Below are 19957 nucleotides of genomic sequence, written 5' to 3' on the forward strand. Positions count from 1 at the left end.
TTGGCGCGCGCGCGCGTGATGGGACGCGCAAACGCGCGCAAAAATGACGACGATGGACACCTCAGCCATGCAAAGGATAATCCGACGTGAATTCGGCGTCAACATCTCCCGCAAGCAAGCCGAAGCACTGGAAATAAATCGAGTAAGCGGCACACGCGCGCCGAAAGAAGAGGGGTCCTTTCTAACCGAAATCTCAGCGAATTGTCGCCATTCGCGCGACTCTCGATCGCCTCCGAGGAAACCTCGTCGCGAACTACTACGTATCGAACGCAACGGCAATCGTTCACAGTCGAGACGAAGTCGAAAAAGGGATTTTCACGATCACGTGTACGATTTCTCGTTTTTTTAGTTCGAACCGCGATCATCGTCACGCCTGCGAAAGCGTCACGCGGAAAAAAGCGAGACGATCGTCGCGACGGCGCCGATTCGCCGTCGCGCGGACGCCGAATCGACGCAAAGCGAAGCGAAACGATCCAAAGTCTCGCAAGAACAAAAAATCGAACCAAATCGCCCAAAAGAAGGCAACAAAAAAATTTTTGACGTCATAAATAGTAAAATTTTTTCATTTTTTATAGTGGGATCGAAGCTGTACGTTCGAAAGCGAGTTATCATTGGTAATACGTCGAAGTGAGTTTTTGTTGGAATAGTCAACCACGCCCACGTAAATTCTTAGTTTAGATTCATTTCGCCTGAGGACAGGGCCGTGGGAGACGAGTCAACGCACAAATGGATGGTTTATGTGCGTGGAACCGCCGAGGTTCGTCTCCTATGATATTTATTTATTGATTTATTTAATTTGGTGGTATAGGAGCCTTCTGTAAGGGACTTTGTCAATCGAGTCGTTTTCTTTCTTCATCCCAGCTATAAACCGAATGATTTGGTTACAGTCAGGTAAAAGGGCGGTTGCTATGACAAAAGCGACAATGTTGTATTATTTATTATTAGTCAGGATCCTTTTCATTTGACGAGACGAGGCTGGGGCGAATTTCCCGTACGAGTCCAACTCCACTTGCGCGACGGAAAAACCGTCGACGTCATACACAACCTCAAGGCAAAAATAAAACCAACAAAAAATACATTATTAATCTATTTTAATTAGCTCGACAAGACGTTCTCCGGCCTTCAAACGCGAGGAGCTGAAACGGTGAGAAAGAATCCAAAATTATTTATCTATGTATTTTCTTGTCTAGGTTGTCGATATAACGGTCGATTCGCTTAAGTTTTCAATCGACCAATCAGCTGCTTCCACGCACTCCCCCGCCGCCATCGTTCAGCAACAATCATCAGTACGTTTAATTGAAAATAAAGAAGATGACGTCAAGGAGGAGGAGGAAGAAAAAGATGATAAGAAGCGATTGAGAGTCTACGTGCCTTTGGGCGTTCAACGAGCAGCTGCAAGAGTTCTCTTCGATCATTGCTACGTCTCTGGAAACGTCGTTTCGCTGGCTCCGTTTATACCTTGGGAGAAAGAGGATAAGAATAGGAGTGAGCAGGGATTTGACGTTGGAATCAATTTAAGAGTATCGTCACGGCTCTTCGCACGTCAAAGTCGAGATCCTGGAACAATGTAAGTTATGTATGAAGTACCTCAGGTCTCTAATACATACTCTCATAGGATTATACCCGTTGCTGAGCCGTTTGCGTCGCCTGAGCTTTGTCTAAAAGCGTGCATTCACGCTTTTCCTCTAATTCACAATGGTACCAAGTCATGGTCACATTTTTGTTCTGAATTTCTCCTTAGGCGATCCTTTGAAGTGTCAACCGTACGCCGCTCAAAGTCTTTCTGAATACGAATCGTGGCACGTGGGAAAGAGACGTGCTTCTGAGGTAAAATGACGAAGATTTAGATTATGTTTATATATGTGCTACTAGTGGAATCGAGCCAAGGTTCTTCGTCAAGTTGTCTCCAACGCGTTTCGTCATCGACCGCAAGAGAAACTTCCGTCGATTCGGCGGATACTTCGATGGTGCAGAACGAATGGGCACACTCCCAATACTGAAGGTAAATCAAGTAAAAAAGTCCCAAACATCTTGAGAATATATACATATATATCAGGGTTCTGCCCACGTGGGTCGGCATGGGTCAGCCCCGACCCTCACTCGCCTATCGCCGACCCATACACTACTAAAACGTTATGCCGTTTGCCTTCTCCCTATGCCTTTTGCCTTCTCCCTTTGACTTTTGCCTTCTCCCTTTGCCTTTTGCCTTCTCCCTTTGCCTTTTGCCTTCTCCCTTTTGCCTTTTGCTTTCTCCCTTTTGCCTTTTGCCTTCTCCCTTTTGCCTTTTGCCTTCTCCCTATGCCTTTTGCCTTCTCCCTTTGCCTTTTGCCTTCTCCCTTTTGCCTTTTGCCTTCTCCCTTTTGCCTTTTGCTTTCTCCCTTTGCCTTTTGCCTTCTCCCTTTTGCCTTTTGCCTTCTCCCTTTGCCTTTTGCCTTCTCCCTTTGCCTTTTGCCTTCTCCCTTTTGCCTTTTGCCTTCTCCCTTTGCCTTTTGCCTTCTCCCTTTTGCCTTTTGCCTTCTCCCTTTTGCCTTTTGCTTTCTCCCTTTTGCCTTTTGCCTTCTCCCTTTTGCCTTTTGCCTTCTCCCTATGCCTTTGCCTTCTTCCCTTTCGAACGTTCAAGACAATTTTTAAAATGGTTTTAAATATGGTCCATGACAGTTTTGAAAATGGTCCAAGACAATTTTGCCTTAGACGATTCATAAAAGTGTCTTGGACAATTTTCCAGACCTTCTTCTCACACTGAAAAAATTCTCGGCAGAACCCTGTATATATATATATATGCATGGGCATATGTGGTTCTAGTCTTCTTCCCTTGTCTATCTTTTTAGCTGCTGATTCTTGTCACGGACTCCTCGTTTGTACTGTGTGCGGATATCAACTTTTTAGAGATGAAGTTAAGGTGAAACTCAGCAGATGTACCTGGGTATTTTGAGTTTACATCGTCTTCCAGTACAACGGCATGCATGAGGACTGTGCCAGCCGTTGGATCATACGAAACGCTGTACGTGTTAGTAGCCATTCGACTGTCGACGAAGCGCTACGAAAAAATTTATCGCAATCAGGTAAACAAAATGATTTTTCTATTTCTTTCGGTCTGATCGTTCTGTTAGCATTGACTCGTTTGCGAGGCGAAGATTCGTATCCCGTAGTCGATGTAGTGGGCGAGGAAGAACGAGTTTTACCCTCGTCTACTGATCAACGTTCACTGGCATCTGTGGAGTCATTGAGTCCATTAAACCGCTGGATTTACACGTCACTGAAAGAGGTAAATGCTAAAGGGGGGAGAGACTTCAATAGTCAATATGCCTATTGATATCAGATTGGAATATTTATTGATTCTGGCGTGGAGGAAGTTATTTTAACGGTAAGACTTATTTATGGTGGAAAATCATTTCCAATTAATTAAACGACTCCTTTTTATTGAGGCGTGTCGCTGTTTTATTGAAGACGTTTTGACGAGCTCAATAGAGCAGGCATGTCTGTCAAATCACGAGCAGAGGCAAGTGAAAGATCTAGTCTAAGCTCATAGAAAGTGACTCTCTTCACGTAGGACTCCCCACCTCATTACAGTGGCCCACATCTATCAAGCACTCATAACAAATCCGCGACTAACCCTATTGACAAACATGGGACTAGGAACAGAGCAATAATAGAAGTATTTATTTTTTTAAAGGGGCTTAGCCCCTTTTGTCTATTCGTCTCGCGTGATTCCAATTCGAAGATCACGCGAGACCGTTTCTAGGATAATAAACATGAGTCGAACCGAGGGCTTCTCCCTACCTCGAATACCGTACATTTCCTCGTCGCGCGAGAGCCTGAATTCCTCCTAAACGCCTTCTCCCTAGAGCGTCCCACTCCAAACTCGTCGACCCGTCGAAAACATGGACAGCCAATCCGCGTTCGAGATCAACCCACACTCGCTCTCACTCCGAGCCCGCTTACTATACGTCCTATTTGTACGACAAAGAAAAAACGATTACATAATATATAATCCTTCTCTCTTTTTTTTCCTTTTCTCTTGAGGTGTTGTCCTCGACAAGACGTTCCTGATTACGTTCTTCGCGATGCGCCGACGTTCGATGAGACGTTCGATAAAGTGGGAGCCGGTTTCGGATTGCCGCGACTTGAGTCGGCTAAAGTCGATAGGCCGTTGACGAGTTTTGAATACGATAGTCTTCATGATCCGCACGTGCGGCATCTCTACATGAAGAATGGGAATTTGAGACGAAATTTAATCAGTAGGGGATTGGTGAGATGTGATTTGATTTTTTTCGTTGGGAATAATAATAATGATGTTTGGGTTGCTAGGTGACTGCTGAGCTCAAAGTTGTCGGGTCCGAAAGAGGTAGGATATGACGTCAGTTTTCTTATACAAACAGCAGAATTTCTACGTAGAATTTCGCGAACACGTGAGAGCGCACGAAATGTTCGAAAGGAAAGAAATTATCGAAAGAGTATGTCTCTAAAGATCATTAATTAATTATATAATCTCTATGTTTTCATTGCCTTAGCTATTGGACGAGAAAGAGCGAGATCGCATGAAAAGAATGACGGTTATTTTGGCGACGTGATGACGTGACTCATCAAGGACTTATTTATTTAGACTCCCAAGTCGACTAACCGCCTTCCCGTGCGAATTCAAACGGGGCTTGAGAGAGCCGAAAAGCGACGGCGACTGGCCGAAGAGCGGCTCGCGCGATTGGCGAGGGAGAAAAATAGGAAAGAGGAAGTAAGACAAAGAATAGCTATATAGATTCAGTATAATGATAAATTGTTTGGTATAGAATCTACAGCATCGAAGAGCGTTGCAAAGCGACGCCGATAAACGAGCGCGCATGGAGCGAATTCGCGCGATGAAACTAGAGGAAGAGAGGAAGCAGCGAATGGCGAGGCAATTCGAAAAGGAGGAATTCAATAGGAAATACGACAGCAAATTCAAAGGGGTATAAGTGTCTCAGAGAGCAATTGTTCACAGCAGTCCAATTGCACTTCAGGTTCCTCATGGTTCGGAGATCGCCGCTTGGCACAGAGAGGCGGAAATCCTCGAGCACAGGCAACAAAATAAACCTCAGTCTTCCAGCGAGTTTATAACATATACATAGAATCCAAGTACGGAATTATCTCGGCTGGAAAGGGAGGAGGAGAACGAAAAGCGCCGAAGATTATGTCCTCGTAAAGTCATGCCTAGTGAGAGAGCTTACATTGGAGTTGTTTTTTTTTTTTTTCTTTTAGCCGTGCTCAGAAAGCGAAGGCGAGGAGGAGGAGGAGGAGGAGGAGGAGAGCGCGGAAACGGAGCCACAAGTCATCGTCGAGGAAGTTCGTCAAGAGGTATTAGAGCTCTTTAGTTCTTCGGTGTTTTAGTTGATTTTTTTTAAGGCGAAGGAGGTCGAGAACTTGGCTCTGAATTTGGACGAATTGGAAAAGGAATTGCAGGCAGTCGAGGAAGAAGAGACAAAGAAAGAAACGGAAGAGGAGGCGGTGGTGGAGACAGCAGAAAAAGAAACAGTTCTCCAACCGGATCCGACGAATGATTTGCTGCAGAAAATCGCCCTTGAAGCCTTTTCTAGGTTGGCTAAAAATTCGATAGTTAATGATATAAAATAGGGGGACATTGCTAGGGCTGATCTTGATGACGATGGTCGTCTGTCTCACCAAGAATTTACCAACGTAAAATCAAGATTCTGACATCATCATATCCCGTCTTGAAATTCTTATCTATTAGGTTCTCCAAGAGCTTAACTTTGAATTGGACGAACACGAAATCGGAGATCTATTACTGGAGGCAAATCCACAAGGGAGCGAGACAATCGATTACGTTTCCTCACTTCCCCGTTTGCGTGCCATGCTAGTGGATCTCTATCAGAAACGAGGCGACAACGAGAAAGTCAGAAATTATACATAGATTGCATATATTGTATATTTTGTTTAGACTGAAGGCGACACGTTGTGGATTCCCCTCTATTTATCTTCATCCAAAAGCTACGTATTTTTCGAGAAAACTTCTGGACAAATCACGGCTGCAGTGCCGCCAGAATGGGCTCCCAAAATTCGGGTAGGAGTCGTAGAAATTCTCTTTTGGACTCTAGGTGACACTGCCTTCCTAAAGGACGATCTCTTTGTTGATACAATGATGGATATATTTACGTCTGGTGATCTAAACCAAGACGGATACATCGATCGAGATGAATTCTACCAGGTAAGGAAAAAACCCACGCTCACTATTTAACCTGTACCAATTTATTGGTTGTTTTTTTTTCTAGCTTCTGCAGTCGCCTGACGTCGGTCTCGCCTATTTCAGTCAATCCCAGGCCGACGATCTCTTCACTTTTTTTAATGCAAATACAAGGGATGGTCATATGACCTTCGAAGAATTTCTTCCTCTCGCTCGAACGATGATTCAATTGATCTATCAGAATTCAGACCCGAGTCCTTATCCGTGGGTCGAACTGGACAGTCCCAAAGCGGGGGGCCTCTTCTGGTTCAATAAATTCACGTCCGAAGTGTCGATGTATCCGCCGAGCGCACGTGACGTGAGTGTGGTAAGAAAGCAGAACCTTTTAGCAACGATAATAACAATAACTTTAGCAGGAAAATGAAGCCGTGGACGAGCCCGCCACTCCGCTATCGCCAGTGAGAGAACAACGTTCTCTCTTACCTCCTATACAAGAAGCTCCAAGTGATCGAGGTAATGAGATAATTCTGATATATATATATGGGGATATGAAGTCTGTTTTTTAGATACTTTATCGGGGAGTGTGGGCGATGTGGAACTGGTTGCCGCCGCTGCCGCCAAATCGTCGTCGGCTCATCCGTCTCTGAGCGTCGAGGAGAGACCTTCGTCGCCGTTGCCGCCGCCTGCGACGCCCGAGGTGAATAATCGGCCCGTTGACGTTTCGCTGTCGCGGAGTCGAGGCGAGAAGGCGCGCAGTCCCGAGCGCAGGCGGAGGAGACGGAGGAGGAAGAGAACGGAGGCTGGGGATCATGAGGAGAGGCGACGTCGGCGGAGGAGACACCACAGTCGAAGGGAATCGGAGAGGGGGAGAGATTCGGAACGGGCCGAAGAGTACGATGCATCATATTAGACATACACTGTATTTAAAATACTTATTCAGGGAAGAGGAGATTCAGAAGACTGATGATGGAGATGCTGTCGAAGCTCCGACTTCTGAAAAGGAAGAAAAGGAAGAAGTCTTTCAGGAGGAGAAAGAAAAGTGCGTAGACACAAAAGAATCGGTACAGGGCCTGAGGCTTTATGTTTTATAGAGACGAAGAAAAAGAAGAAGGGCATTTGGTTGACACGGCGCCGATAGAAAAGTAACTAGAGTTCTTGGGAGCGTTCCGTCTAAACTCTAGCTCACTTTAGAGACGAAGAAGACGAACCACCTTTGAAAAAAGACGACGAGTCTACTCTAAAAGAAATTGAACCAATAGAAGAGTAAGCACCCAAATGCTATTTGAATAGTTTGATAAGGGTTTTGTGTAGGGAAGCGAATAAAGACGAAGAAATCGTCACTAAACGTGCCGAAGAACATCGTTCTTCTCCTGAAGAGTCTGACGTCATCGTTGTCCAGAGCGACGTCGAGGAGTCGCCGGAAAAGAATTTGGCCGACGACGAAAAAATCAGCCTCGGCGTGACGTCATCATTGAGTTTGTCCAAGCCAAGACCGAGCAGTGCAGCAAAGCCGCCGCCGTCATCGCGGCACTCAAGAACGTCATTGAGTTCGACGAGCGGCAGAAGAGTCCCGGAAGAACGACCACCAATCACGGACGAAGAAAAGATTGAATCGAGGAGAAATTCCGTGGCGAATTAACGTACGTAAAGTAAGCAACGTGTTTGATTTATTGTACTCGAACAATCTCCCCCCGGGGGGGCCCCTCCCCCCTTACGAGAAACAAAGACTCTGAGTCTACTTCAGTTATACGTATTCATTAATTAACCGTCGGTAGCCTTGAAGTGATCGTCATCAATTGTAGAATATATGTGACCTTCGTTGCTAAGAAACTCGATCACCTGACTAAAAGACAAAGAGCAAGCAATAGACAGTCCATATATATTATATGTAGTATTTACCGAACTTGATGGGTAGTCAGGGACTTTGCTCTGGCTTTAGAACTCAGTTCTTCCATGCTAATTCCGGCCTCTTCGGGGCAATGCAAAATCCACTCATAGATCTAATAGTCATGTGATTATTAATTAACGTATACGTATTGATTTCTAACCTCGTTCTGTGTGGAACTGAGTCCCATGTGGCTATGGGACGCTTCCGTGTTCACCAAACCGGTTGCCAAGGATTTGCTCTAATTAATTAATTAAAAATAATTTATACTATGTTTTCATATACTTGTCCTCCCACTCCCTTGGTTATTGCCAAGTGAGTGTAGACGACATCCATGAGGTGATACGTAATTTCATTGAAATCGGTCACCGGGGCAATGCCAAACGCTATCATGCTCCTTTGGCCTTGAAACGATCTCAAATGCCCAGTAACTCGAACCATGACACCCTCACTAATTATTAATTATTTGATTAATTAATTAAAGAGGTCATCATACCGGCATTCAGAGCGCTTGTCACCCTCTAAAGAACCGTCCTAAAAACGTTGACGTCACAATCAAAATTTCGGAATAATTAATTAATTAATTACGTCAACTTCAATCCATTTGCGAATGTTCAACGGTTCGGCTGTCTTGTCCCAAATTTTGTACATGATATTTGTACTAGATTCTTCGACGGATACGATTCGTCCAATCAAAGTCACCTGACGTAAACGTCACGGATTAAATTACCAATCGCGTCGCGTCTCTTAGGATCACGTGCTTCTTTTCTCAATTCGAACCTGATGCACTTCTTTTCCGTTTATCGTGAAGCCGTCGCCGTCTTGGTCGGCGTTCACGAGCTGATGAACCGTCACAGACATCATCGACTGGCTTCGCGAGCCGGAACGCTGAGAAAAAGGTAATCGGGGCTCCCTTTCGGGGAAAAAAGGCGTTTGCGTGCCCTACTTTCGTATCCTGGGCCTGCGATCCGAATCCATGTCCTCCGCCGCTAGTGTCGTGCAGGAATCCGCCGCCTCCGCCCTAGGAATCGCGCGAAAGGGGGTTCGTTTCCTGTTTCTGGGCCCCTGTCCCGTCGCGTCACCTCGAAGTTTGATTCGGAGAATCCTGTTGGACACAATGAGCGTTTAGACGCATTTCGCTGCAGCGTATTTTACCTCCTCGTCCCCACATTAGTATTTTTCTTCTTTCGGCGCCAAAAGTAGAGAGCGTACGCTACTAGGGACCTCACCCACGTCTTTTGCGCTCTCTCACGCGCTCAGCCCTCCGGCTAAGCCTCGCAAGGCTGGATCGTCGAGTGAGCGACGCAACGAAACGTAAGCCAAGCGCGAATGCATGCGATCGTTGTAACATCGTCTAATCTCTCATAGATGGAGAACAGCTGTCGTGACGTCACCCCCACGTTTCAATTCGCGTCACGCGACCATCGTATTAGGTACTAATCGGTATTGATTTATGTATTCTTAATATTAATTTGATTCGTTAGGTTTATGTCACGTGTCAGTGATTAAAGAAGCCCAGCTGCTTGTGACGTCGACGTGCAAGGATGGAGGATGGGAAGTGGATGAAAGGAGGATTGGCCATAGCAAACATGGCCTGGCACTACAGACGAGGCAGAAGATGGAGGTTTGTACCGTAGTACGGGCCCCTATGTGGAGTAGGCATACCCATAAGGGCGGAGAGCTCTTTGCCGCTATACATCAAGTGAATTGCACGTTTTGCCACTGTTCCCTCTCTGGGCCAGACGGAACATGTACATTGATCGCGACCTAGGGGGTGGGAGGGAGGGTTTGGAGTGTGGCGCAGTGGCATCACAGCATGAAGCTTCTTCTTTTATATCACACTCGCATGTACGTCGTACAAAGAGTAATCGTTTTTGACCCAATGTGCATGTACACGTCCTCAATAGATAAATATCATCAAATTTTAATAATAAAAGCTTCTCAAAAAAATCGTAATGTTAAATGAAATCAAAAATAAAAACAAACATCAGTATTCTGATATGTATGCGGCAGAGAGCCTAAGGGAACAAAACAAAAAGCGTAATGTAATGGACCATCTAGGTTGCATCCGTACTGCATAACTACGTTAGAATATAAACATGTACGATAGGGGTCCTACCGCCTCTTAGATAGGGTATAGGGCGGCTGTCAGTAGGTAGGGCGTTTCCTAGTTTAGAGTTAGACTGAACTGACGTGCTTATCTGGCAGCCGCCATCCCCCGTTTAGAGCCCGTTGACCACTTTGACAATGGATTTTGTGAGGTAATCTAGGTTTTGATTAGAATATAGGATAACTATCTAGGTCAATGGATTTTGAGGTAATCAAAATTTCACATTGCTTTGGTACCAACACATAAGATATCTACTTGAAAAAGGCTCAATCAGCTCAGCACACATTCTACATTAGTACAGTTAGCACGTCAATGATTCTGAATTGATCTGCGACCGTTTTTCACAAACATCTCCAATTCCTGATCTCCCTCCTCCTCCTCCTCATCGTCTTCCTCCTCAGTAGACAATGGAAAATAGTCCCTCACAACATCTTGGTCAGGCAGCAAGTCGACATCATCAGCAGTCATTGACGGATTAATGCGATTTATAGTTTCTGGAGGCCGGCGTGCTAGATAGTGAACCATAGTCTCGAATCGGTGCCAAATACACGTCAGAAATTGTAGAGCCAGGATAAAACCATAGACAATTAAAAAGACGAGACCGATTGCGTTTGTGCCAGTGTGAGGCACGTTTAGCTCTGGATGAGCTTGAAGAAGAACGATCAGAAGAACCCATATTGCGTTGAGAACGAGAAAGATGAGCATCCAATAGTTGCGAAGTTGATCGAGTTTCTCCTTCAATTCATCCACCTATAGACAAGAAATTGAACGCCCCCTAATATTTGAAATGGATTTTTTTGCCTGGTCGTATATTTCCGGTTCGGTTTTGAGTCGCGTGTTCTTCAAATTGAGCCAAAATTCGCTTTCTCTTTCGTCCTTTTCGCTCAGCTGACTAAGCGGTATTTCGCCGTATTTTTTCATTGCCCCTTCGATGCGTTTGTCCAATTCGCGTGGAAATTGAATTTTTCGTATTCCCTGTAATACTTTTTTCAAGTGGCCTCGCTTTTTGATTTTGATTTCCAGTCGCAAGTCGTCCTCTTTGAGACGAATCAGCCGCTGAATGTCGGCCCCTTCTTCATAGCCAGCATTGGCAAACGCACCAACATAGCAAGCCAAACCAAGTAACTCCAACCACTTCTCGACGTCGTCCTTTTAAAAAAATCAAAATTATATGAGACCGTGGTCTATTTTTTGACGTGTACCGGCACGACTGGTGCTGCTAGTTCATCTGGAAGAATTTTTATTTCATCAATAATTCTCTCGCGGTGACCGCGCACGGAAACGCCCAAATTTTTGAGCTCCTACACAGGAAATGAGTTTTATAGTTACTAATGACGCTATTTTATCTTACGTCGTCATCTATTTTGATGAGAAATGACGTATCGTCGTATCCGTGACGTTGAAAATCCTCTACGTACTGTCCGAGCTAAATGAAGAAAATGAATTAAGGTCTATCTGCATTTTTTTTTGTTCCTACGTGAATCTTTTCCAAAAACGATTCGATACTTTCAACGCCATCAGGGTATTCCCTCCTACGAGAGACATACTCGTCCTCGTCACAATCATCTTCCTTTGAATCGTTTTTATCGCTAGATGACCCACTCTTTTTCTCCTTTTCTCCGCCACCTTTTTTCTCATCTACCATATAATCGACTCTCTTCTTAACACAGCATATAAAACAGTCAAACGCCTCCTTCAGCCAGTCCCACCAACTTTGAAATATTTTTGTCAGCGTTTTTCCTTCATTCGTCACCGTCTTTCCCTCGCGCGTTCCCCACGACCGATTATTCAGATTGCAAACGGAGTAGATAATGAGAAGAACGTATCCGGCGGGCAAACAGAACAAATACCACAGACCGTGCACAATGCACACCATTTCCAACGGATGTATCACGGCAACGATGAGATACATGGCAATCAAAGCGCCTAAATACCACGTGCTAACCGGAACTTTAGATAAAATATTGACATGGTGCGTAGGCGTCATATTTGTAGGCGTCATATGTGTAGGTGCAGACGTCACAAATTCGAATAGAACGTTAGCCACCGCTTTTGGTTTTGCCGTATGATGATGAGTCGGTTGCGGCGGCGGAATGATCCGCATGGGGTCGATTGTAGGCAAAGGCGAAGGCTCGAATTCGAATCCAGAGGCCACTTGAACGACGACTCCTACTATAACTGCAGCCATGATAAGCGAGAAAATAAACGTGAGCACTTTTCCGACGTAGAGTTTCGTTTCTTCGCGACAATAAACGTTGACGAAACCGTAAAAAACGCAGGCGGCAGAAAAGATGGCGAGACTCGTATAGAAAACGGAAAGAGAATTCGAAGTCGAAGCAAAAGCGTACTGAAGTCCAGCCGCCATAATCAGAATAACCGTACCAGGATTGATTATCGTAGAAAATATCATCGCCGCCTGATAGATTATAAAGAAAATAGAAACGGCGTCGTTGCTGGAAATGACGCTCGCACCTCGAGCGCAAAGTTCGCACAAATTCGCCATAGTTGACGGTATCCAACGGCGACGCTGTTTGAAAAACTCGTCAAATTCTTCGGGGCAATACGTCTTGCAGTCAGCAGCGGCGGCGTATTCGAGTCGCCAGCCGGCGTAGACCATGAGCGTGCATAGCCAACGATCTTCGCCCATGTCTTTCTTGAGAAAATCGGTGCCCTGTTCCACGCGAGAACTGTAGTCGGCGAGAACGGGGCGGAGAGCGCGGAGGCGAAAAATGCTGAAGCAGCCCGGGCAGCACATGACCGAGCCGAGAACGTGCTCTGCCACTTTTTGAAACCAGTGTCCAATTGCGTAATCAAATTTTTGATACCTGAGGGGAAAATCGAGTCTCTATAATGAATTTTGAATTATTTTACTTACCATACAACGGGGCCGTCTCCGATTGGATGCGTTCGGCCGCAGACGGCGCCAACCTGCCGATCTCTTGCTAGTCGATCGATGAGAATTTCCACCGCCTGTCGATCGAAGTCTATGTCCGCATCAGTCGTTAAAATGAACGTGTTGTCGTCGTCGAGACCGTCCTGTTCACATCGATGATCCAGAATATAGGACATGTACATGACCTGACTCCAGCGTTTCTTTTTCTTGTACTTGTTCGGATCTTTGAGGTGGATAAAGAAGGGAAAGTCTTCAGTGATGTTCAAACGCAACTGAAGTCCATACTCGGTTATGTACTTCTCCATTGTGTCCATATCAACGTGTAGCGTTTCGTGAAGAAGACTTATAAGCTGAAAAGCGGATCGACTAGGATGCTCACCGTTTGCTCCGCCGTCGAAAAATATATGCGATTCGAAATGACGACGACTGGACTTTGGCAAGAGACTTTGCTCACTAGCAACTGAGTAAATAGACTTGAGCAGTTGGCGCTGTTCTTTCAACGATTCACGATACATGGTTGTGCATATGAAGACGCGCGCTTGACGACTGTACCTGCTCGGATCAATCAGCTTCTTATCTTCGACCTCCGTGTTGCGATTTAGTATGAGACATTGCTCGATGAAGGGACCATTGTAGTAGGATTGAATGAAGAGCTCTTCTTCGCGTATGAGAGCTATTAGTTTGGCTCGATAGACGTAGAAGACAGAGACGAAGAGCTGAACGAGTCCAAGACAGACAAGTGCGGCAACAGTTCCCTTGACATTCCCGCCGCTATCACATGCTAAATAAGGTGAAGCGGAGAGTGCCGTGATATCCTGGAAGAATGAAAAGTTAACTTGACACGGTATGATAACGAGAACAGCTGATATGGGAGTGGAGAGAAGAAGAGGTAGAAAAAAGCCGGCCTTGTGCATTTTCATCGTGCAGGCAAGCCAGGCAAGAAGATAGGCGCCTAGTGTGCTGCAAACATTGACAACAAACGGTCCCAAATACATCCAATCGTCAGCTATCTGTTTGAAGCCATCGCGAAGTCTGTCGATGTCAATTACGCTTTCTTGGTGTTTGTCAACTTTTGCTATGACTGCAACGGTGGCAACGGCGAATGCGGGTGTAAATAGAAGACGCCAAAGTCCGTTTAGAATTCCTGCTTTCCATCTTGCGCTTGCTACGGGGCGATCATCTCCATTGGACCGCATTGGTTGAGGAATGTTGAGATACTTTTGTACGGGGAAACACCAGACGATGGATAGAAGAATGAGAAGAATTGGAATTAGAGCGAAAGTTGTTATATGATCACTTGTTATAAATCCCTTTTCAAGCCAAACCAAATCAATGATAATGAGAGCAAACGAGGCTATTTGCAAACAAAGAGCTATTATCATTGCCACCTTGCGAATTTTCGTATTTCCAACGAATCGTCGCCATCTTTTTGAAGCAACACTTAGATTCTTATCATCTTGACTCATACTGGTTGTTGTTGTCACAAGACTTTCCGCTTCTTCAGCATTGTTTTGACGTCGTCGTAGCAATTGTTTTCGCTCAGCATTAGCTTTGGAATAGGCTTCACGATTGTGATACATTGCGTAGCCTTTTTGGTTTTCAATGTCCTGATTGCGATCTAAATCTTTGCGGAAGAGAACCTTGATTTGGTAAATAATTGTCGCAAGAAAGACTCCACAGCTCATTGTAATGGTCAGAGCACTGCTTGTAATCTGTGGCGCCACGCCAAAGACAAATATGACCACACAGAGAGATTCTATCGTACTCGTGAAGAAACCCTATGAAAAAAAAAAAGAGTGAACTCACTCGCACCTGTCATTTGGGGTCGTACCGCGACGATAGACCGACGCGTCGGCCACGGATAATTCTTCCTCACTTTGCTGAAAAGACCACACCAGACACATCGCAGAAAGTTGAATGCATACGGTATAAGCACAACGAAGAGAAGCAGCCAGAAAATGCCCTCCTTCGGATACTCAGTACTACTATTAGTGTCCTTAGTGTTTGACTTGTTGAACTGTTCGACCATAATAGCGAACGAGACGCGACTGGCGACGAGGCAGCTGAGCACCAAGACAAAAGAGAGAATGCGAACGATCCATTGAGACGCTCTTAGACACTTGTAAGTCGTTCTGCTCGATTTCTCGTCGTAGATCGATTTCTCGCTCGCCACGGTGAGAATAGGACCTCGTTTACCCTTGACGCTTTCCTCCGTCAGGCCTGTCTCACCCGTTTCGCTCGTTTCGCCCGATCGTTCGATGATGCCATCACCCGGTCGCGACATATCGTGCGCGGTGCGGCGTAACTACTGACACAACGCCGCCGTGCGTGATGCGTATACACTCAAGGAGGAGCACGTGATTTCCTAGTAGCCGAGTCTTCGCGACCTTTCAAACTTCCCTTTTCGCCGGATGCGGCGCTTTCCTTCCTTGTTCCGCTGAATATGCTTTCTACACGACTCTCAGTTAGCACACGTCGAGACTGAAACGACGAAAACTTGGCGTCATAGGCTCGTGATCCGAGGGCGTACACCGAACAAACATGTTTACTTCCCTTCGTATTGAAAGCGGAAAAAGATGACGTCGAAGTGCAACTCCCGCGCGCTAATGCAATATAGTACCAGTCCCACCCAATATTATTTATTAAAATCTGGCGTTCTATAATGACAAACGCGCCAACTTAGAGAGAAAGAGAGAAATCTAAAACTATCGACTATAATCCCACTCGCCCAAAAAAGTTTGTTTGTCTAGACTACCCAGCCAAACTTTCCTTTTTTTATACAAAAACTAGCTCTCCCAATTTCCTTTTTTTTTCACCCACGTAAAGAGCTCAAGGCTTATGAAATCGCGTCATGTGAGCGCTCTCAGGATGCACAGCCATTTCATTCTGCTTGAACTCGTTCAATTCTCGACGTATAGCAGCCTAGTTCCACCCCGCGCGTCTCTTTAGAAACCAAAACGAGAACTAGACTCACCTTATCAGTCTGCTTGAGACGCGTCCACGGCTTATCAGCTCTATATATAAAAAGATAATAATGAGTAGACTACGACATCCTTGAGGGAATGACTGACCGTCTGTCGTATTCAGCTGCAACTACAACCTCAGCATAGTCAGCAAATCTATATGTATATATAAAAGGGAAGGCGTGAGCTGCTTGCTCTAGATGTGACCGCGTTAGATTGAGGTCAGGGTAGGCAATTTCCTCAGAGTTATACAGTGAGAAGATGGGGTATCAACAATAGATGCGAGTTTGCTTCTTTAAGGATTAGCATGACACTATTTCATCCGCGGAAAGGAGGGAGAGAAATCCCGGATCGACTAACTGTTTCTCACCTTATTAGAATCTTTCTGTCTCGCAGTTCTTTCACTGTGGGACGCCGACTCAGCTAAATACCCCGTGTAATTGAGATGACACGTCTTTTCTCCTCTTCTCACCTTTCTGGATAGAGTTTCCTTGGTTTCTTCCATTTGTACTGCGGCCTCTCTCCTGTTTCTCACTAAAACAGCAAACTTAGAACCCACACTACATTCCTAAATAATTCCCGCTACTTTTTAATATGCCTCTGGCCTTGAGTTCATCCGCTGATGGCCTCTGACTCAGTCTCCTATACGAAAGGATATAGAATAAGAAAGGATAGTCTTATGTACTCGCCTGAATAGTTTCACTGTGATTTCTTCTCGCATTTCAGCGGAATCTGCGTTGTCTTCGTCGTCACAAACTTCATTCTCTGCACACGGGAAGAAATTAAATGAAAAATCAATTAATCAATCGATTGTTACCATGGTTATCCTGTTGTTGCTGTCGTTTAGCAGCCCTCCGTTTCTTTGAGTGTAAATGCCGCGCCAAACTGTCCTTCCTCATCACCTTGGCGATCAAACCAGTCGGACGTTCAGTCTGAGAAGTGGGCTCAGAATCGTGATCATTCTCCCCTTCCTCTTCTTCTTCCTCCTCCTCCTCCTCCTCATGGTGATCTTCATCATCCGGCACAGCGTTCTCCTTTTCAGTCACCTCCCCATTACCACAATAGCCATCTGAATTAATATTATGCATATCTGAATACTATTTATAACATGGACATCCGATATTTCCACTCTACCTCCTCCTCCTTGAGCCACATCATCTCGAACATACCGCGGTATCTCTTCCGCGTCGCCAAAGCGAAGATTCCGCGTCGGAGACAGCGGAGTGCCACTCCCCCCTTTACGCTGCCCATTGGCAACGCGACCGTCGCGAATATTCCCGTCGCTTTGCGAGCGCTTCGATTCGCTCAGACCTCCGGCGGCGGCGGCGGCACCAGATCGAGCGACGAGCGCGGAAGCGGCCGCCGATCGAGACGTCGCTTTTCTTCGATCTTGCGAATCTAATTCTAATTATTAAAGGACACTTTTAATTAATTGAAGCGGATGTGGGGGGCCCCTCCCATATAACCCAAACCATAACGTTTAGACTTAGTCTCTTTAATCGAGTCATAATAATTATAAACAGCCGTCTTTAACGGCGACGAGCTGTCTTACCTTCTGGAGGCAATAGACCGCGTTCGACGAGTTGTCGACGTTGGGAACGCACCGAAAGTTGTCTCTCGAGTTCTAAGACAGGGCGAAGTGATCGCGTAGGCGGCGAAGGCGGTCGGATCCTCTTAGGGGGCCTTACTTGTCGACGTATCTTCGAATTTCTTGCTCTTCTTTTTTCGACGCCATTTCCACGGGCGAAAGAGACGCGCCAACGTGCTCATTTTGCTGCTGTGACCGCTCCCTCCTGTCGCTGCGCTTTCCGTTGCCGTTGCGCCGCCGCCGCCGCCCCCGCCGCCGCCGCGACGCTTCTTTGTCGTCTTTTCCGGACGCAGGATTGTCGAGTCGCTGCTCGCGCGTTCGCGAGTCGACGAAAGGTCCATTTTTTGTCTACGGGCTCTTTGTTTGAGTCGAAGGGTGATGACGTTATTCCGGCCCGGATGTTCTGTTTGTTTTAGCGGACGTTTCGATGATTGTTTTTCGTCTCTACCTACTCGACTGCGTCGCTTAGACGCTAAGTAAACACCGGAACTTTAGGGAAGCCTGTAGGTGAATCCGGTTTCTGTAGATAGGCGTTGGGTATACGGGATGCGGTTGCTAGTAGACGTAGACCGTCCCGGATAGTCAGTAGACTCATTACGGTCACACGCTTTCGGCTTCGCTATCATTATGGAGACAAAATTTGTCCTAATCACAGGAGGAGCCGGCTATGTGGGCAGCCACGCGTGCCTCGAACTTCTTCAAACCGGCGACTACGTGCCCGTTGTCATAGACAATATGGCTAACGCCACCTACGGTGAGAAACGAGTCTTTTTCGGGCTCAGAAAATAAACAATGTTGGATTTTCAGCTAATGAGGACAGTGGAATAATGCCTGGTATCTCCTCTCCACATTTTTTCTTTAGTACTCTAGGCTATTTCTTTAGAGAGCCTTCGTAGAGTCTGTGACCTAACTAACAAACAGCTAAAATTTCACGAGGTTGACATGACTGACAAATCGTCATTGGCTGCTATATTCAAAAAGGCATATCATATCAATCAAATTGGCTGCCACGAAAGTTTTACGTTCTTTTCACAGTACAAATTTCATTGCGTAATTCATTTTGCTGCACTCAAAGCTGTAGGAGAATCAATAACCATACCTCTCACTTACTACCGTGTCAACGTGGGTGGAACTCTAAATCTCTTAGAGGTACATTTAATTAAAAAACAGCTAGATAGACTTTGAACGCTTTTTTTAATTAACTAAAGGTCATGAAAGAGCACGGGGTTCGCAATTTGATTTTTTCCTCGTCGGCTACCGTTTACGGGAGCCCCCAAAAGCTTCCCATTGACGAGAGTCATCCCACGGGAATTGGATGCACCAATCCTTACGGCAGAACAAAATATTTTATTGAGGAAATGATGAAGGATTTAGCTCAAGCCGAAAAGGACCAAGTATATATATATAAGGAGGGTGTATAATACTGTACTACTTCATTTGTCTTAGCAATGGAATATCATACTCTTGAGATATTTTAATCCTATAGGCGCACATAGTTCAGGTCACATTGGGGAAGATCCAAAAGTATAGCGTAAGAAATTGATCAGTTAGAAGTAAGTATTTTTTCTTCTCAAGGGGATCCCCAATAATTTGATGCCCTACGTTGCTCAAGTTGCTGTTGGTAAGCGCGCAGAATTGAGCATCTACGGAAATGACTACGATACCCACGACGGAACAGGTCTATTTGGGAACAGAATATTTGCGTTCCTTTACCAAATTCGTACACTCAGGCGTTAGGGACTATTTACACGTCGTCGATTTGGCTATAGGTCATGTAGCAGCATTGAAAAAGGTGGAGGAGAACTGTGGACTAAAAGTAGCAACAACAATTTTCTCCCGTCCATAAATAATTCCTTTTTCTTGGTGCAAAGATTTACAATCTTGGCACGGGCCAGGGATACAGTGTTCTCGATATGGTGAAAGCATTTCAAAAAGCATCCCGGAAAGAAGTAGAGAAAAATTAAAAATTCGTTACAACGTTAGGACTTTTTTTTGTACCCTAGATTCGTTATAAAATTGTAGAACGGCGAGCGGGTGACGTTGCCGTTGTGTACGCTGATTCATCCTTAGCTGAGAAGGAGCTTGGCTGGAAAGCGACACGAGGACTAGACAAAATGTGTACGTTTTACATCAGACATAGGAAATATTTCTCTAAAAACAGAAATTCAACTAGGCGAAGATTCCTGGAAGTGGCAGTCAATGAATCCCAATGGTTACGGTTCTCGCTAACATTTAGAAGATCAACTATTATATGTGTTCAATGGTATTTGTTATGTATGTAAGCCCGTATATACGGGCTCTCGTAACGAGGTCTCAAACGGCACAGTTTGGCGAACGCGCACAGTT

At 45.5% G+C, this 19957-nt stretch overlaps 6 protein-coding genes and 1 long non-coding RNA gene across 12 annotated transcripts; 4 read left to right on the forward strand and 3 right to left on the reverse strand.

The window, feature by feature from the left end:
* Positions 1–16: 16 nt before the first annotated feature.
* On the forward strand, positions 17–3767 carry LOC136197254 (uncharacterized). 2 transcript variants are annotated; one of them, XM_065986983.1, is made up of 18 exons: positions 17–142; positions 198–299; positions 350–521; positions 576–627; positions 679–757; positions 809–891; positions 946–1051; positions 1100–1144; positions 1191–1567; positions 1616–1698; positions 1742–1827; positions 1873–2002; positions 2829–2899; positions 2951–3062; positions 3111–3265; positions 3320–3364; positions 3426–3499; positions 3551–3767. In XM_065986983.1, the coding sequence occupies exons 1-18, from the start codon at positions 44–46 to the stop codon at positions 3648–3650; spliced, it is 1971 nt and encodes a 656-aa protein (XP_065843055.1). In that variant the 5' UTR covers positions 17–43; the 3' UTR covers positions 3651–3767. The 2 variants fall into 2 exon arrangements, 1 of the variants encoding a protein (XP_065843055.1); XR_010672495.1 differs by lacking the exons at positions 2951–3062; positions 3111–3265; positions 3320–3364; positions 3426–3499; positions 3551–3767 and adding exons at positions 2057–2635; positions 2692–2764 and having other exon boundaries at positions 2829–2863.
* On the forward strand, positions 3612–8013 carry LOC136197253 (calponin homology domain-containing protein DDB_G0272472-like). Of its 5 annotated transcripts, XM_065986978.1 has the most exons (24): positions 3612–3655; positions 3743–3790; positions 3846–3956; positions 4024–4249; positions 4309–4345; positions 4396–4454; positions 4512–4553; positions 4604–4729; positions 4785–4943; positions 4995–5053; positions 5103–5172; positions 5233–5328; positions 5377–5567; positions 5619–5667; positions 5723–5884; positions 5930–6052; positions 6107–6196; positions 6261–6539; positions 6586–6685; positions 6739–7063; positions 7113–7211; positions 7264–7314; positions 7364–7435; positions 7484–8013. In XM_065986978.1, the coding sequence occupies exons 2-24, from the start codon at positions 3753–3755 to the stop codon at positions 7809–7811; spliced, it is 2892 nt and encodes a 963-aa protein (XP_065843050.1). In that variant the 5' UTR covers positions 3612–3655; positions 3743–3752; the 3' UTR covers positions 7812–8013. The 5 variants fall into 5 exon arrangements, with proteins under 5 accessions (XP_065843050.1, XP_065843049.1, XP_065843051.1 ...); XM_065986977.1 differs by lacking the exon at positions 3612–3655 and having other exon boundaries at positions 3666–3790; XM_065986979.1 differs by lacking the exon at positions 3612–3655 and having other exon boundaries at positions 3666–3790; positions 6589–6685.
* LOC136197264 (replication protein A 32 kDa subunit-A-like) lies at positions 7818–9290 on the reverse strand. The gene is made up of 10 exons (XM_065986995.1): positions 9213–9290; positions 9140–9162; positions 9004–9078; positions 8838–8945; positions 8646–8759; positions 8554–8591; positions 8343–8508; positions 8221–8298; positions 8072–8172; positions 7818–8015 (listed from the first exon to the last, which is right to left on the reverse strand). Exons 1-10 carry the CDS (start codon positions 9226–9228, stop codon positions 7934–7936), a joined length of 801 nt encoding a protein of 266 aa, XP_065843067.1. The 5' UTR covers positions 9229–9290; the 3' UTR covers positions 7818–7933.
* On the forward strand, positions 8796–9835 carry LOC136197267 (uncharacterized). The gene is made up of 4 exons (XR_010672497.1): positions 8796–8956; positions 9278–9371; positions 9426–9490; positions 9542–9835. It is a non-coding gene; the product is annotated as an uncharacterized lncRNA (long non-coding RNA).
* Positions 9836–9889: 54 nt separating this feature from the next.
* LOC136197262 (UDP-glucose 4-epimerase-like) lies at positions 9890–19917 on the forward strand. Its single transcript, XM_065986993.1, has 11 exons — positions 9890–18365; positions 18419–18445; positions 18495–18592; positions 18647–18760; positions 18820–19005; positions 19058–19135; positions 19187–19289; positions 19342–19427; positions 19483–19560; positions 19615–19729; positions 19785–19917. The coding sequence occupies exons 1-11, from the start codon at positions 18239–18241 to the stop codon at positions 19838–19840; spliced, it is 1068 nt and encodes a 355-aa protein (XP_065843065.1). The 5' UTR covers positions 9890–18238; the 3' UTR covers positions 19841–19917.
* Positions 10368–15494, reverse strand: LOC136197251 (chitin synthase chs-2-like). Its single transcript, XM_065986976.1, has 7 exons — positions 14892–15494; positions 13043–14838; positions 11645–12992; positions 11519–11593; positions 11370–11468; positions 10969–11316; positions 10368–10917 (listed from the first exon to the last, which is right to left on the reverse strand). The coding sequence occupies exons 1-7, from the start codon at positions 15342–15344 to the stop codon at positions 10477–10479; spliced, it is 4560 nt and encodes a 1519-aa protein (XP_065843048.1). The 5' UTR covers positions 15345–15494; the 3' UTR covers positions 10368–10476.
* Positions 15678–18120, reverse strand: LOC136197260 (phosphatase and actin regulator 1-like). Its single transcript, XM_065986991.1, has 11 exons — positions 17712–18120; positions 17576–17647; positions 17158–17427; positions 16841–17092; positions 16713–16788; positions 16610–16665; positions 16496–16557; positions 16394–16446; positions 16132–16179; positions 16035–16074; positions 15678–15982 (listed from the first exon to the last, which is right to left on the reverse strand). The coding sequence occupies exons 1-11, from the start codon at positions 17950–17952 to the stop codon at positions 15890–15892; spliced, it is 1263 nt and encodes a 420-aa protein (XP_065843063.1). The 5' UTR covers positions 17953–18120; the 3' UTR covers positions 15678–15889.
* Positions 19918–19957: the final 40 nt, after the last annotated feature.

The sequence above is a fragment of the Oscarella lobularis genome, chromosome 17 (genome assembly GCF_947507565.1).
Source record: "Oscarella lobularis chromosome 17, ooOscLobu1.1, whole genome shotgun sequence".
NCBI lineage: Eukaryota > Metazoa > Porifera > Homoscleromorpha > Homosclerophorida > Oscarellidae > Oscarella > Oscarella lobularis.

What these genes read in the sequence shown, in the direction of transcription:
- LOC136197251 (XM_065986976.1), bottom strand. Translation starts at nt 15,344, where the DNA reads ATGTCGCGACCGGGTGATGGCATCATCGAACGATCGGGCGAAACGAGC. An exon ending in CGCGTCGGTCTATCGTCGCG is followed by an intron (nt 14,839 to 14,891) that starts GTACGACCCCAA and finishes TTTTTTTCATAG; the next exon opens with GGTTTCTTCACGAGTACGAT. An exon ending in CGTTTTTGGAAAAGATTCAC is followed by an intron (nt 11,594 to 11,644) that starts GTAGGAACAAAA and finishes TTCTTCATTTAG; the next exon opens with CTCGGACAGTACGTAGAGGA.
- LOC136197254 (XM_065986983.1), top strand. Translation starts at nt 44, where the DNA reads ATGACGACGATGGACACCTCAGCCATGCAAAGGATAATCCGACGTGAA. An exon ending in ATGTGCGTGGAACCGCCGAG is followed by an intron (nt 758 to 808) that starts GTTCGTCTCCTA and finishes TTGGTGGTATAG; the next exon opens with GAGCCTTCTGTAAGGGACTT. An exon ending in ACGTCATACACAACCTCAAG is followed by an intron (nt 1,052 to 1,099) that starts GCAAAAATAAAA and finishes TATTTTAATTAG; the next exon opens with CTCGACAAGACGTTCTCCGG.
- LOC136197262 (XM_065986993.1), top strand. Translation starts at nt 18,239, where the DNA reads ATGGAGACAAAATTTGTCCTAATCACAGGAGGAGCCGGCTATGTGGGC. An exon ending in GAACTCTAAATCTCTTAGAG is followed by an intron (nt 18,761 to 18,819) that starts GTACATTTAATT and finishes AATTAACTAAAG; the next exon opens with GTCATGAAAGAGCACGGGGT. An exon ending in AAAAAGCATCCCGGAAAGAA is followed by an intron (nt 19,561 to 19,614) that starts GTAGAGAAAAAT and finishes TTTGTACCCTAG; the next exon opens with ATTCGTTATAAAATTGTAGA.
- LOC136197253 (XM_065986978.1), top strand. Translation starts at nt 3,753, where the DNA reads ATGAGTCGAACCGAGGGCTTCTCCCTACCTCGAATACC. An exon ending in GCTTACTATACGTCCTATTT is followed by an intron (nt 3,957 to 4,023) that starts GTACGACAAAGA and finishes TTTTCTCTTGAG; the next exon opens with GTGTTGTCCTCGACAAGACG. An exon ending in GATTCGGAACGGGCCGAAGA is followed by an intron (nt 7,064 to 7,112) that starts GTACGATGCATC and finishes ATACTTATTCAG; the next exon opens with GGAAGAGGAGATTCAGAAGA.
- LOC136197260 (XM_065986991.1), bottom strand. Translation starts at nt 17,952, where the DNA reads ATGGACCTTTCGTCGACTCGCGAACGCGCGAGCAGCGACTCGACAATC. An exon ending in CGGTCTATTGCCTCCAGAAG is followed by an intron (nt 17,428 to 17,575) that starts GTAAGACAGCTC and finishes TTTAATAATTAG; the next exon opens with AATTAGATTCGCAAGATCGA. An exon ending in ATCACAGTGAAACTATTCAG is followed by an intron (nt 16,666 to 16,712) that starts GCGAGTACATAA and finishes CCTTTCGTATAG; the next exon opens with GAGACTGAGTCAGAGGCCAT.
- LOC136197264 (XM_065986995.1), bottom strand. An exon ending in ACGGAAAAGAAGTGCATCAG is followed by an intron (nt 8,760 to 8,837) that starts GTTCGAATTGAG and finishes CGTTTACGTCAG; the next exon opens with GTGACTTTGATTGGACGAAT. An exon ending in TCAGTTCCACACAGAACGAG is followed by an intron (nt 8,173 to 8,220) that starts GTTAGAAATCAA and finishes CATGACTATTAG; the next exon opens with ATCTATGAGTGGATTTTGCA.